General features: G+C 41.9%; 1 protein-coding gene across 1 annotated transcript in view; it reads right to left on the bottom strand.

The window, feature by feature from the left end:
* SLC1A2 (solute carrier family 1 member 2) overlaps window positions 1–13,624 on the bottom strand; it is a 405,944-nt gene that overhangs the window by 14,370 nt on the left and 377,950 nt on the right. The window contains exon 10 of the mRNA XM_069623362.1: window positions 3,487–3,715. Within this exon, the coding sequence (XP_069479463.1) occupies window positions 3,487–3,715 (229 nt within the window). The remainder of the gene's footprint in view (window positions 1–3,486; window positions 3,716–13,624) is intronic.

The following is a 13,624-nucleotide window of genomic DNA, read 5'->3' as shown; positions in this document are numbered from 1 at the left end:
AGCACACTTCCCTGTGTGCGAATGGTGATGTCTTATCTCCTTAGGGAGTCATGATCTCTTAGCCATAACTTTGTTATCCATGTAAGAGGAGACAGGGGTTTCTGGTGGCTACTTAAGCACAGAAAAAAGAACCAACCATGAAACTGTGCTTTCCGAAAAATGTCTAAAACAGAGCTAAAGCTTTGTCTTTATGTGTACCCTCCACACGTTTGCATTGTACGAGACTGCAATAGGGAGAAGCAGTAGTTGGGATTCCTTGTGCAGCCTAAAAATTATAGGTTTTAAAAAATGACAAATTACAAACAGAGGTTTGCTAAACTGCTAAAGGAATTTTAGCTGCCACCTGGTACATGCTGGTATGAAGGTGTTTAGTAATCAATAAGCTCAAATAATTATAAAGGCTCAGGGGAGCATAAAGGTGCTGATTAATAACACAAATGAAAAGAAAAATAGGCAGGAAGTGCTGGTGCTGGAAGTCTGCCAATATCCTACGATATTAACCTCTGGTTATTGCACCATTCAAGGGTAGGACGAACATATCTATTAGTGGCTGATGTTGGAGCGGCAGATGTACATTAAGACAAATAACGTAACCCCACCCAAAAAAGGGCATTCAATCATTCGGTAAGTCTGCAATTGCTTATTTGGGATTTTAGAGCACCCCCCCCTCACAACAGGTTTTCTGGGATTCATCCCCACCTGCAGAATATGAACGAGGATGTCCAAATACTTTCTGATAAGAGGTTGATACAGGATAATTCTGCTGTGTCCTGCCCCATGATTGGTTGGTCCCTTCCCTGCACTACAGACGTATGAAAGTAGGTGGTCAAACATTGATGAGAACCTACACTACGGTTTAGCGGACCAACATACCAGCTACAATATCTTAGAAGCTGGGTTCGAAAAAATCCTGTCTGCTCTGCTTTTATTATTGTAGAGTCATTGAAATAAATATCCATTCAGATCAATATAGTTGCTTTTCAAAATCATGCACCTTTATAAGATTAAGTGGTTTATCTCAGATAACCAGTTTTTAGATATAACGTTTTCGTCTATTTCCTTAAAGATCGGTCTTCCCTAAAAATAGATATAGGGGAAGACTGATGGCTATACCTGAAACGTAAGGCAGCAGAAGATGTCAAAATGGAGGCGCAGCGTCCATTTTGTTGGATACCACACAACTACATCTGGGTGAAGTAAATACTTTGAATGCAAGAGCTGCTCAAGACTGGCTAGAGAGAAACTGGGCCATTCTATAGCATAAGAAAGCGTGCTTCAAATGCCTAGTTCTAACAATGCATTAATTCTCTCCTAGCTTACCTTGCATGCTTGCAACATCGGGCTTCATGTGAAACTTAAAGACAGGACTGGTATTCCACATGATGTACAGACTGTATGTATGAAAGCATGGGACATGAAACATGACACGATGCAACAGTGGTTCAAAACAAGCCCACCTGACCTTCAAGTCAAGAATCCTGCAAGGGTTGTTCATGCATTACAAGAAGTCACATGCAACAAGGCGTTTAGGCAGGCATGGTAGTGCTATGTGTTAGGACTAAAAATCGACTGTACAAAGTTCATGCAAAAACAGCCACTATCCCCCATCATAAAAACAGACAAGAGAACGGGAAAACTATCTATGGAGACCCAATAAGAGTACATATGCTTCCATATCCTACTTTCTTCGACTAGGTTCATCACCTACCGTAGGACAATGCTGGATATTGGCAAATATCATATCGTGTCAACAGATCAGGTGCTGCTATAAGAATGCAGGAGTGCCCAGTTTCAGGCATCCGTATACAAAAGAGAGAAATCAATCTGCCAATGTCACTGCCACCCTTTATGTAAGAGATAATATGTTATGTTTTGTTTCTCAGCGGTAAAATAAAAAGTGCTTTTTGACACTAAGTCTTCGCCAACACTAGATGGACACCTGCAGGCTCATAGCGGTGAGCATGCACACATTATTCCAACAGTGGTGTGCTCATAATTGTAACTAAAGAAATACTTTCAGTGTGTAAACATGGCAGCCATTTTGAAATGTTTGTATTCGTAACTTCGAGCAAGAAGCTCTCCATGAAGAAATGTAGCTACTATAGCATAAGAGCAAGTGGAGTTCTTTTGCTAGAAAATAATGTCTACAACTGTAACGTCAGCAAATAGCATAGAGCCTCTAAGGCAGTTATTGACCAATGGCCTTAATGATTGTAAACGGTGCTGGACTGAAAGCATTGATACCATTGGAAAGTGAAGTAAAGCCCAGCAGGGATAACCTATCACACCGGTGGCGAGGGCTCCTCGAACACCCTGTGGTAGAGTTCAAACTCCATAACTACACAACCCAGCCCTCTCTACATAGACCAGAGGTCTGCAACGTTTGGCACTCCAGATGATTTCGACTATAAATCCCACCAGCCCTAGCCAGCACAGTCAATGATGAGGGATCATGGGAGCTGTAGTCCAGAATTGAGGAGCCGGAGGTTGCAGACCCCTGAAATGCGCTATCAGTGGGAGTGCCTATTGTAATGATAGTTTTCCTGGGTGAAATTTGACAAAGAGATATAAGAATAAAAATATGTGAACATCCAAACAACAAATTGTGCAAGGTGGAAATGGACAGCGAGTGCCCACATTGTTTTAAACCAATTAACGGTAAGAGCAGTGGCTGCGCAGCCTAAACTGCAAGGTTGGTGGGTGTGATGACAAGGTGAAGGGAATTTGAGGATGAGTTTAAAATGTTTAAACTTCATGGGTGTTCCCAAAAATATATTTTGGAATCACAAGGACCAGCTTTCCGTAATGGTCGACACATGTATATTCCTCCATGAAGGGTGTGATTACACGCTCTACTCTTTTTCCTATTTCAATCATGTGAGTGCTCACTGCTGTGGGTGTGCTGTGGGTCATCAGATATTGGAGCGGCCAGCATGCAAAAATGAAGCCATGTAGGATTTGTTCCATGTACATTTTCTAAAAATAACAGAGGAACTGACATTTCATATCTTGCTTCTACAGAATAATTTGAAAGTTGCATTTTGCTCAATGAGTACTCCAGGGGGTAGAAGATTGAGTGGCATACAATGAGGGCCATTAACACTACCACATCTGTCAGTTCATCAGCCAAAACATTCCAGTGTGAGCGATGAGCATCAGTATCTGTAGACATGCTAACCATATCAAAATAGCATTAGATTGGCTTGTACAGTCTTCTATGCATTTTGATGAAATGCCAGAGAATGAGTTTCTGGGATATATTGTCACTTGTACCACCATGTTCTTTTTTGTTTGAGTGCAGGAATTTGGTCCACAAATCTATTGAACACAGTTTTTATGTCCGGGGTTCATAGAGACTGCCATCATGGTAAAACTTTAAAAAATAAATGCAAATAAAAAAATACAGCGCATGCAGATGCAAAAAAAAAAAAGAGGTCCATGCAAGTGCTAGATACACGTCTCAATATCCATAAAGGTCAACGGTACCTTGCACTCATCCACCACCACTGAGTTGTGAGCCGTGTAGGCGCACTGGTTGGAGTTGTTCTCCTGGTGATTTTTCATGTCGTCGTAAACAGACTGCGTCTTGGTCATTTCAATCTCTTGCTGAGCGTGCTGTGCATCAATCTCCTCCAATTCGGCTCTGGAGAGGTGATAGACAATACCAGCACCAAACGAGTCGCCAACCACGTTAACGGACGTCCTCATTCGATCTCTGCAAAGAATGTGTGGGAAAGAGAATGAATTGCAAGGCATTTAGGAATAAGGAAGCTGAATATATTGAGGTTTCAGGGGACACGAGGCAAATACAATCTCTCCTCAAAAATTCACATTGAACTCTGCATAGGTGAAAAAGTAATGCCCTATTGCCGACGTCGCCATAACAGGAATGGTCATGTAACAAAAGGTAGTTCAATAACTGCAGAAAATATTAGATAGAACAAATCTACTAGAACCTGTACAGTTTGGGTTAGACCCAGAAACAGCACAATAACCACACTGCGCAAATCTGGGATAAATCCTCACCCTAACAGCAGCAATGATACTGCAACCAACATGACCCTAACAGAAAGCTTCCAATAAGCGCAGCCATATCTGGCCAGGCTCAGCCATGGTTATAATCATTGGGGAGGAAGGATAACTTAGGGGCAACGCGTTTGTTTTGGAAGCAAGACAATGCGGTGCAACACAGGTTTGAATCCCCCATCCTGCGCTTAGAAATCACTCGCTGGTATTACGCGCGTTATAAAAAACTGGGTCAATATCTCTCTGACATCACCACGTCCGTGATTGGAATACACCAGTGATCGCACCTCCCCATGATCTTCTTCAGTTTGTACATGATTCTCTTCCTAACAAGAACCTGGCATACTGTGGAATAGGTTATTATCAAATTACTACACAGCTGCCATATACATTTACTTCAAAATCCGAAAACAATTTCAAGAATCTTGACCAGTCTTTAAGCCATCTTAAAGTAAATGGCTCAGAAGCTGAACTTCAACTATCATGTTTGAAATCTACAAACTCTAGAATAAAACTGCTCTACATCTTCAACACAAACGAATAAAACCACTCAACCTCATGCACAAAATCTAATACAACCACTCAACCTCAGACAATCTTGGGAATAGCACAATTAGTAAGGAAAGTATGAGCCACCATCCTGCACCTCCCCATAGGAAACAAAGTTGACAGTGTTCCCTGTAACTAAGACACTCTCATGCAACAGCGCCTCTATGCCCATGGGCTTTCGCGCGTTTTACAAATCCAAATAAATAAACAGCTTTCTGCAGCCCTGCTAATTCCAGACGAAGACTCCCAAATATTTTAATTAAGCTCATCAAAAGGCCCCTAAAGAAACCTTTGTCAAAATTACTGCAACTCTGTGTAGGCAACCTTCAAGCTATGTTTTACTTTAAAGTATTTGCAATGTAAAATAGGTGAATATTCCCTCCTGTGCTTGGCCCCAAAATGAAAAGAATGTGGCTATAGTGTGTATACACATCTGGTCTGAGGCATAACATGCAAGGCCCTTTATAACATGAAAAGAGGGTATAGTTAGTGCGTGCTGGCCACAAAAGACACATTGATATTCTAAATGAGTACCTTAATCACACCAAATAATAGATTTTACATTTGTCAGGTGGATAATAAAATGAATATCTGTTTTCATTTTGAAGGGACCCTTATATTTGCATGGCAGAATAGGTTATAAACTTTGAGAAGAACTAATTGCCTGTATAAAAAATATGAAATATAACTTTTCGTTACCCATGAAAATGTTGAATGCCTACATGTGTTTCGCTCGTTAGAGCCTCCTCAGGATGTACATGGAACTAGTTTACAATTCTCATTAGAGCAACATCATGAGGATAATACTGTTATTAGCCATACATAACAATACAAAAACACTATATTTAATAATATGTGGCCTGTTATCCTCTCTGAAGATTCAAGTAAACTACTGTTAGGTACATCATTTCCATTTAATGGAAAGGCGATGTTCCTTAGAAGTATATAAGGTGTAAGTCTACAATTATAAATGCACATCAGCATCAACTGGTAGCAGTGTCTTCTCAAGAAGCATAAGGCGTGGGGCTAAAATCACTAAAATACTACTGCGATCCATGCAGCATGTCCCTTGACAAATGTCACACAATGAGGCCAAACCACAAAAATAATTCAAAGTGAAGAAACGGTGGCAAAATCTGAACAACAAACAAATGTTCTCCTCCACTGTTTTAAGAAAGCATTTTGAAATTACAATTATTTGAAGAAAACTAAATTTGAAAATGCACAGTGAATTTATTGGGAATGAATTTGAAAAAATGATTTAAATTACAATCAGAAATGTGAAAAGTGAACACACAAAGAAACATGTACAGAAACAACCTTATGAAATACTGGTACAAATTGATTTTCAAAATACACAACTCATGATCATATAATAAAAAAGTGCAAGTGCATATCTCCCTGTCTGTAAACAGGTATCCACATGCAACCCAAACAAACCAAACTTTAAAACACACCACTCATAACACATTCACTCGCGCTCAAGGTGATTTGGGGAAAAAACTGAGCCACAAGATGGAACTCGTAGTACATTCTGCTTAAAAATGCAGCCTACGCTTGCGGTATGATCGAAGGGTTGTCGTCTACGTTTTTTGATGGTGGTGCAGGGTCGATGGTAGTGATCCAGTGGCAGAACAAATTCCATAACTTTTTTTCTGAGCTCCACAGTCTTATCATTTAACATAATTCGGGGGAACGTGAAGTTGCAAAACAGCTGACATTGGTTAATTGACTGTATGCCAGAGGATTAATATTGCGTATTTGCCTCCTTGAATGCTTTTTACAGATTTTGATACTCATTGATATTGACGTGACAATGCACCACATTCTAACTTCACTACTGTGCATTCCGAAATATCAAAATCTGAAGACAAATCTGAAGACATTTGATTCAAGTGAATCGTAAATTTGCCTTCAGATTTCACTTGAATCAAATGTGTGCATTGGGGAGATGTGTAGTGTGCATGTGTGAGTGTTTGTCGGGAGCTGGCAGTTACTAAGGGGAGAGCTGCGTCGTTTTAACCATGTTTGCATTACTTTGACCTGGGGTCTGTGGAATGGATTTCTGGGCCCCATGGTTCTCTGTAGGACTCAGGAAGGAGACTGCTAGTGGACAGTCAACTGAACAGATCACTTAGATATAACGACTAGCAGCAAGATGTTCCCTTCTGTGTGGTGGCATAGTGTTGGAAGGCTTAAAGCAATTGATCCAGGCACACTGTGGCAGGAGTTACTTGCTATGCTCACAGCGGCCTACACTTTTTGGCAGAAATAGGCAGGGCTATCTCGTGGTACACTGATGCTATTCTATGGGCCACTGTTGCTGAAGCTGCCTCCTAAAGGTTTTGTTGGAATCATTGATGAACCAGGGAATGAGGCAGTATGCTTCTTCCCGTCTAGAGCATCCACAGGAAGTACTAGTGGTACTGATGGGAAGAAGACAGGCATTTCTCTATCATCTGGGATTTGGCGCACATGGCCCACCCCACTGCTTCAGGAGACTGTGCTGTAAATGCCTTCCCACTCCAGGCACGTGGAGATACCCGGGTCGAGAGACTTTGGTCTACTGCCTGGCTGCAAGAGTAGGCAGTGCAAAGCCCTGCTGGATTACGGCTTCAGGCCAAGTACTGACATCAGCAAAACAAAAGGGGTGATGGCTGGAAGGTTTAGAAATAATCTTAACCTCTGGCATTGCTCTGGGCAAACCTTCAAACCACTGTACTCCCCCTGCCAAGCTATTACAAAAGGGGAAAGACTGTATGCAAATCAGGCTTGGACCCATCCCAAAAGGGGCAGTCCAGCCCGAGCTGTTTGGTCACATCCCTTCTGCAGAAGTCCAAGCAGTTCGGGCTGGACTCCCCCTTTTGGGGTGGGACCAACTCTGATTTGCATTAGCCATACCCTCTTTGTTTTCATGTACTGACTAATGAGCGAGCAAATGACTTACATGTGCTTTTGGAAGAATGATTCTTTATTCTCCACAGGCAGTGGATGTCTGTTCAGACAATCAGGCTTCAAAATAGACGTGGGGGTTGGGATGAACCTACACATGTGATGCTGAACCTGGCATTCTGATGTTGAATATTTGCATGTGAGGGTGTCACAGGGGATTTGAGGTTGGCTCTTAGCATGTGATCCTGTACTCAGGATTGTGCGTTTTTAAATTGACTGACACTTTACATCAGGGCGCTGCCAGCTCACACAATGTAAAGTGGCATGTAATTTACATTGTGTGAGCTGATGGCGCCCTTTAATCTGCAGCAGCCCTGTGCCACTGCACCACATGATCGCCCATTGAGCCAGCTCTGGGTGTAGCAAAGTTTATCAGTCTCTCACACTAGTTCACACTCACCTGTCATTATACATGCCAGGTTGAGGTGTATACAGAAATCTTTTGCAGGACGCCGCCTTATAGCCCCTTTTAAAATCTGATAGTATTAGTCGAGGAAAGTGCTGCACTTTCACTGTGGACTTCCCACAATGCTGGCACCCAAGCAAATGCAGCTTTATTTTTTCTATTGTATCCTCTCTCATTTCGGGCCTTGCACAATCCCACGCAGTTCGGACAGGTGCCAGTGCAGTGACATTTACACCAGCTTCTCTTAGAAGCGAGAGCCAGGTGCTGGCAAAGGCCGCCTCCAAGACTGGATGACTTCCAGCTGTTGGCTTAGGCTGCACACATGGCGCCAGCTCTAGCGGCAACCCCTGCACAGCACAGGTCTCACTAACCGCGGCTCAGAACCTTCAGGGATTACCTTACCTTGTTCAGTCGCTTTCCACTCCATTCCTTCTGCACTGTGTTCCTAATCCGATTACCAGGCGTTTGTGGAGGTAAAAGTCTTCGCCGTCCTGTGTTTGTAAATAAGGAGACATTGGGCCTCATGTTGAGTTGAAACTTGTTTCTGGACAGGCAAACTACGGGTTTGCTTGCCAAAGCCGCTGTACCCAACAGACCTGACCCTGGAGGGCACAGCGGTCACGGTAGGCAAAGTTGTCACGGAAGCACTGGCACCATTAACAATGGTGCCGCTGCTTCCGTGTCCCCACTCCCATAGAGTCCTATGGGGATTAACAAAAGTACCGGCACCTGACTTCACGTCCGCCGGACTTGTAATAGCCCAGTGGCACTGGGAAGTCAGGCACTGGTAAATGTTTATGGGTCTGGTGGCACCATGCCGGTAGCACCAGCAAGGTTACTGCCGGACCCGTAATGACGCCCATTGTTTTGCTTTTTGTTTTGTTGTAAACTCAAATCTATCACAATCGATAGTAGTTGACTTATCTCACAGCGTCTACCTGTGGTAGAAGAAAGGGTAGGAACATGTGCAAGAGATGAAAAAGTGAAAAATATATATAGTTTCACAATCGCTGTTCTGTTTTGCAAATATTAAGATATGCACCAACATGAGCACCACGTCCCCACTCTTCGCCAGTATAGTGGTAAGTTTGTCGGCGTGTCAGTGCGTTTCTCTGCTTTATGTCCAGCCATGTTGCGGGGTGCATGGCTTCTCCAGTTCACTGAGGAGGATCAGAAGATGCAGGGGTCTTCAAGATTAGTCCTAGGGGCTCCAGGGCTCCAAACACTGACTATGAAACTTCCATTTCGACTCAACCTGATATACAAAGCGTGTTCAATGGAATTTTCCCATTGAGAACGCTTTTGTAAATCAGGCCCACTTTGTTCAAATGCATTTTGTGCATATGTCCCGAAAACAGGAAGTGGAATTAGCTCTTAAAATAAGGCTGGAAGACGCACGAGCGAGCACATTTTGTTCTGCTAAATGACTCCAACTTTAACACAGGGGCTCTGGTTTCTGCACAGTGATGCATTCCACCAACAGCCCTCTCAGTGATTCATAACATTGGAGATGCAGGAGAGCAAGGGGTTAAGAAGCATGCCAATTTAACCACAGCTGTATGCAATCTTGTGCATACTATGCCAGGGAAGTAGAATACTAAATTGTACAGAGCGGTGAGCTTGCCCTTTAAAACAAAAACACTGCATATTTTTTTAAGAATTTGCCCAGAAGCCTGGAAATAGAAAAAAGTATATTTCTATGTTTTCAGCAGTTTTTTTAAAAACATGTAGTAACGCATTCATAATACTATTTACGGTACTGCAGAAGAGGGCAGGACAGCAAAGGGTTAAGGGGATTCTTGCGCTCTTTTTTTACGACATTCGGGGGCTGATTCACAAAAGCGTTTTAAAATTGAGCAATCCTATTGAAAAACGCTTTGCAAATCAGGCTGTGCCAGTGAGCTATACACAATAATATTTTTTCTGTTTGTAAAGGAAACCAAGCGGGAAGGTTTTTTTTAAAGAATCCCACAGCACTGCAAGGTTCTCACCTACCTCACAGAGCCAAAAGTGTTATTTTACAATTACTAATGAAAACAGGCCAGCACGCAGTGAGCGTTGATTCAATACAAAAGAACCAGAAGAAAGACTAGCACTAATGATCTCTGGAAGTAGATCTGCCATGTCTTGAGAACTTTCAGAAGAGAGACTAGCTCAGCCTTCAGTTACACAAGAACAAAAGTAAGACTAGCTGAGAAATATATAGAATGATAGAATGATATGGCAGAATGCGTAGCATCGCCCAACGGCTCCACCCTCTTTTCTGCTCTTGATACACAGACCACAACAATGCATGGTCTCTGACTTTACCCTTGCCTAGTCAACAGTTTTGCTCCCATTGTCTGCCTTAGGTATTTTAATAGATTAATATACTATCTCTGCCTATTTTTCTGGAATATTTTCTATATTTTGGCTTCATTTGCAGCAAAACAATATTTAACATGCACCTCTCACCACAGTTCTTTGTGAACTTGATCCTACTCTAGCTTCTCCCCCAACATGCGTTCTTCCCTGTTTTCCACCACAGACTATGCCTGGTTACCCCAGGTGGGGGCTCCTTACGCCATTTTCTTGTATATTGGAATCTTTGCTTCGTTAGTCCTTGAAAATCTTGATAAATGGGCAAACGAGGCCAATATTGTTCCCAAATATCAGAAAGGATTTAGATCAGGTTTGGGATGGACTCTAAACGGCATTAATGTAAACTTGTTACAGGAAAATGCTTTTGGGAATGTAGAGAATACACTGTACATGACATGTATAGATATTACACCAGTGTTTGACTATGTTGACCGCACCCTGCTGTGGAAAAAACGATGTAGGTGGCGTATCCCTGCGTGGCTGTTAAACATCTCAATTACACTCCACAGGGACACCATGACCCAAGTAAGACTAAAGATGCTTGGTAGTGCTACTCAGGAGGCTAACACAAAATTAGGGCTAAGGCAAGGGTGTGTCCTTGCGCCACACCTCTTTGATTGATATTTATTGGACTTGTTTGATGCCCTGGACAGTGTGAGATCTATGCTGCCCCTGATTGGTAACCTCGGAATTGGTGCAATGGCATTTGCAGATGATATAATAATATTTGATAGAACTCCCGTTGATCGTTCCAGAATTCTTGTCGGCATTGGCTAAATACATAGATGGTAACAGGCTGAAGATAAATGTGCCTAAAACATCTGTAATGTTCTGCAGCCAAGGGAAAAAGAGGAGTAACTATGAGTGGTACCTCGGAGAAGTCCCTATGAAGATAGTAGACCACATTGTCAACTTGGGATTTTCACTTTTTTCTACTAGAAGGCCTGGTAAAGTTTGTTGAGAGGCTTTATGGCAAGTTGGTGCATTTGGCTGCCTAAATGCACAAAATATACGCAAAATATTGTACATATACACTGCCTCCGCTTATAGGTTACTATAAGGGTAAGATTGTACCGATGTTGTTTCTACGGCTTGGAAGTACTGAACATCCTAAAAAAGTACTCCCTCGACAGGATGGGGGGCTTTATATGGAAGTGTTGTCTTCTGCTTCCTAGGTTGTTACCTGGGTGTTTTCTGAGAGTTGAGCTTGGTTTACAATCATTGTTCATTTTAAGAAGCTGGTGTTATTTAGTAAGATTCGGAATCCAATAAAGCAGCCACTATTTCAAGACCTGGGTAGTTTTGGTCAAGCAGGTACATCAGGACCAATGAACAACTTGTACTCTGAATGTTCAACAGTTTTTGAAAACATTAGTCACTCGTCATGAACTGCTAGGTAACCCTAATTTAGTAAACAACTAGCTGGGGTGCCTGGCGTTTCCCGTGTCCTGATCGAGTGGTGTCTCATGTACCCTGGAGGATGTTGCTCTTGTTCTCTTGTTGCAAGCCTTGCTTCAGTTTGGTCTGGTGTCTCATGTGCCCTGGAGGATGTTGCTCTTGTCCATGTGAGCAAGTCTTGCTTCAGTTTGCTCGGGCATCTCATTTGCCCTGGAGAAAGTTGCTCTTGTCCTCTGGTCGGCAAGTCGTGCTGCTGTTTATTGTTGTGTTTCAAAAGCTCTTGATATTGATTTTCACTTTGCATCAGACGGAGCTTTTCTTAGTGAGGTTCGTTTTTTGTGCAGCATGTTCCAGTCACTCAATGGCTTCAGCACATTTGAGAAAATATCCAAGAAAGATTGATTGATTGTGCTCTCTTCCCGTAAATGAACTTGAGTAAACTGTAACCTTGCCATTTCCCATATTTGGAGTGGCATGATAAAAGTAATTTTTTTTAAATTCCCTTTAAACATGCTTTAATAAACACTTTCAAACTGTATACAGTAGTAATACATTTCAAAGAAATAACCAACACCTCGAACATTTAGCTTCACACATACATTTCAAAATGTTGCCTCCTTCTAGTACCTACTGTAGTAGTACCTATCTACGGAGTGAATTTTTTGCATCCAAACATAGACTCCAATATTGCCCCAGACAAATGAGGAATCCATGCAAAATTTGGTAGCGGTGGGTTCAACAGTGTGAATTTATATAGCCGGACTAACATATACACACCCATCCAAAATGTTTTTGCATATAAGATTTGTGCATTTAAACAGAGACTACGATCTTGTCCCAGACAAAAGAGGAATCCATGCAAAATTTGGTAGATGTGGGTTCAAAAGTGTGGCTTTGTATATGCGGACAAACATACACACATATATACATTACACTTTATATAAAAGATAAAGTTAAACTATAGGACTGGTGTAACCAATGTGATGCTATACAAAAATATAAGGCGCATAACCACTACAAACACACAAAGAGGCAATTTATAAGCCAGCAAGTTATTTATCGCTGTTCCCAGATCGTAGGGTTAGAGTAATATATCTTAGATTTAGGCTTAACATATTATGCACCCTGGATATAATTTTCCCTCTGCGCAGGCTTTCCCATGAGGACAAACAGTGGCGCTGCTGTAAGGCGAACAATGAATCTTAGAAACATTTGATCATGGAATGTAAAGAAACAAATCTCCCCCGCGATCGATGGCTTCAAAAGTTTGCATCAGGTATATTAGTCGATTGTGCGTAATTATTGTGGGATTTATTGTTTCTGGACAATAACAAACATATTAAAATTGCATGTGTACACTTTAGTAAGGAGGTATACCAGTTAATTCGTGAAGATCCTATTGATGGTTTTTCAGACTATGGAGAATAGAATTTGTTGTATGACCTTTACTATGGAATTATTATCGGCTCTCGCAAATTTGAGATATGTAATATTGGAATCGTCTCTGCAGATGTCCCTGTGTCCCACCCAACTGAGGTCAGGATGAAACAAGGGCAAATTGGACTCTAGTGAAAAGATGCAAGTGTTTTTCTCCGATCTTGTGTGTCACCATGTTCTCCATAGTTTTGTAGGCATGTCCCTCATTTATATTGATTGCCAATGTTCACCAGGCTTGGACAGGCCTATAGGGCAATAGGGCAATACCCGAACTAAACCACGCTAAATGCTGGTGTGGGCCAATTTTTCTGGTCAAAGTGGGTCACTTTTTTGGCCAATGTGGGCCAGTTGATGAGTTAATGCGGCTAGAGGTTTTGACCAGTGTTGCTGAATGCATATTCTTTAAATTGCACAATTTGCATTACATTTTATCAAAAAACTCCCCCTTGGGTACTATTCAAACGGTCTGTTACAAAAGGAATGAATAGCCATTTG

The sequence above is a fragment of the Ambystoma mexicanum genome, chromosome 11, assembly GCF_040938575.1.
Source record: "Ambystoma mexicanum isolate Mex_15411 chromosome 11, UKY_AmexF1_1, whole genome shotgun sequence".
NCBI classification, from domain to species: Eukaryota; Metazoa; Chordata; class Amphibia; order Caudata; family Ambystomatidae; genus Ambystoma; species Ambystoma mexicanum.
Note: the sequence above shows the minus strand (reverse complement) of the source record. Positions and strands in the feature narration are given on the sequence as shown.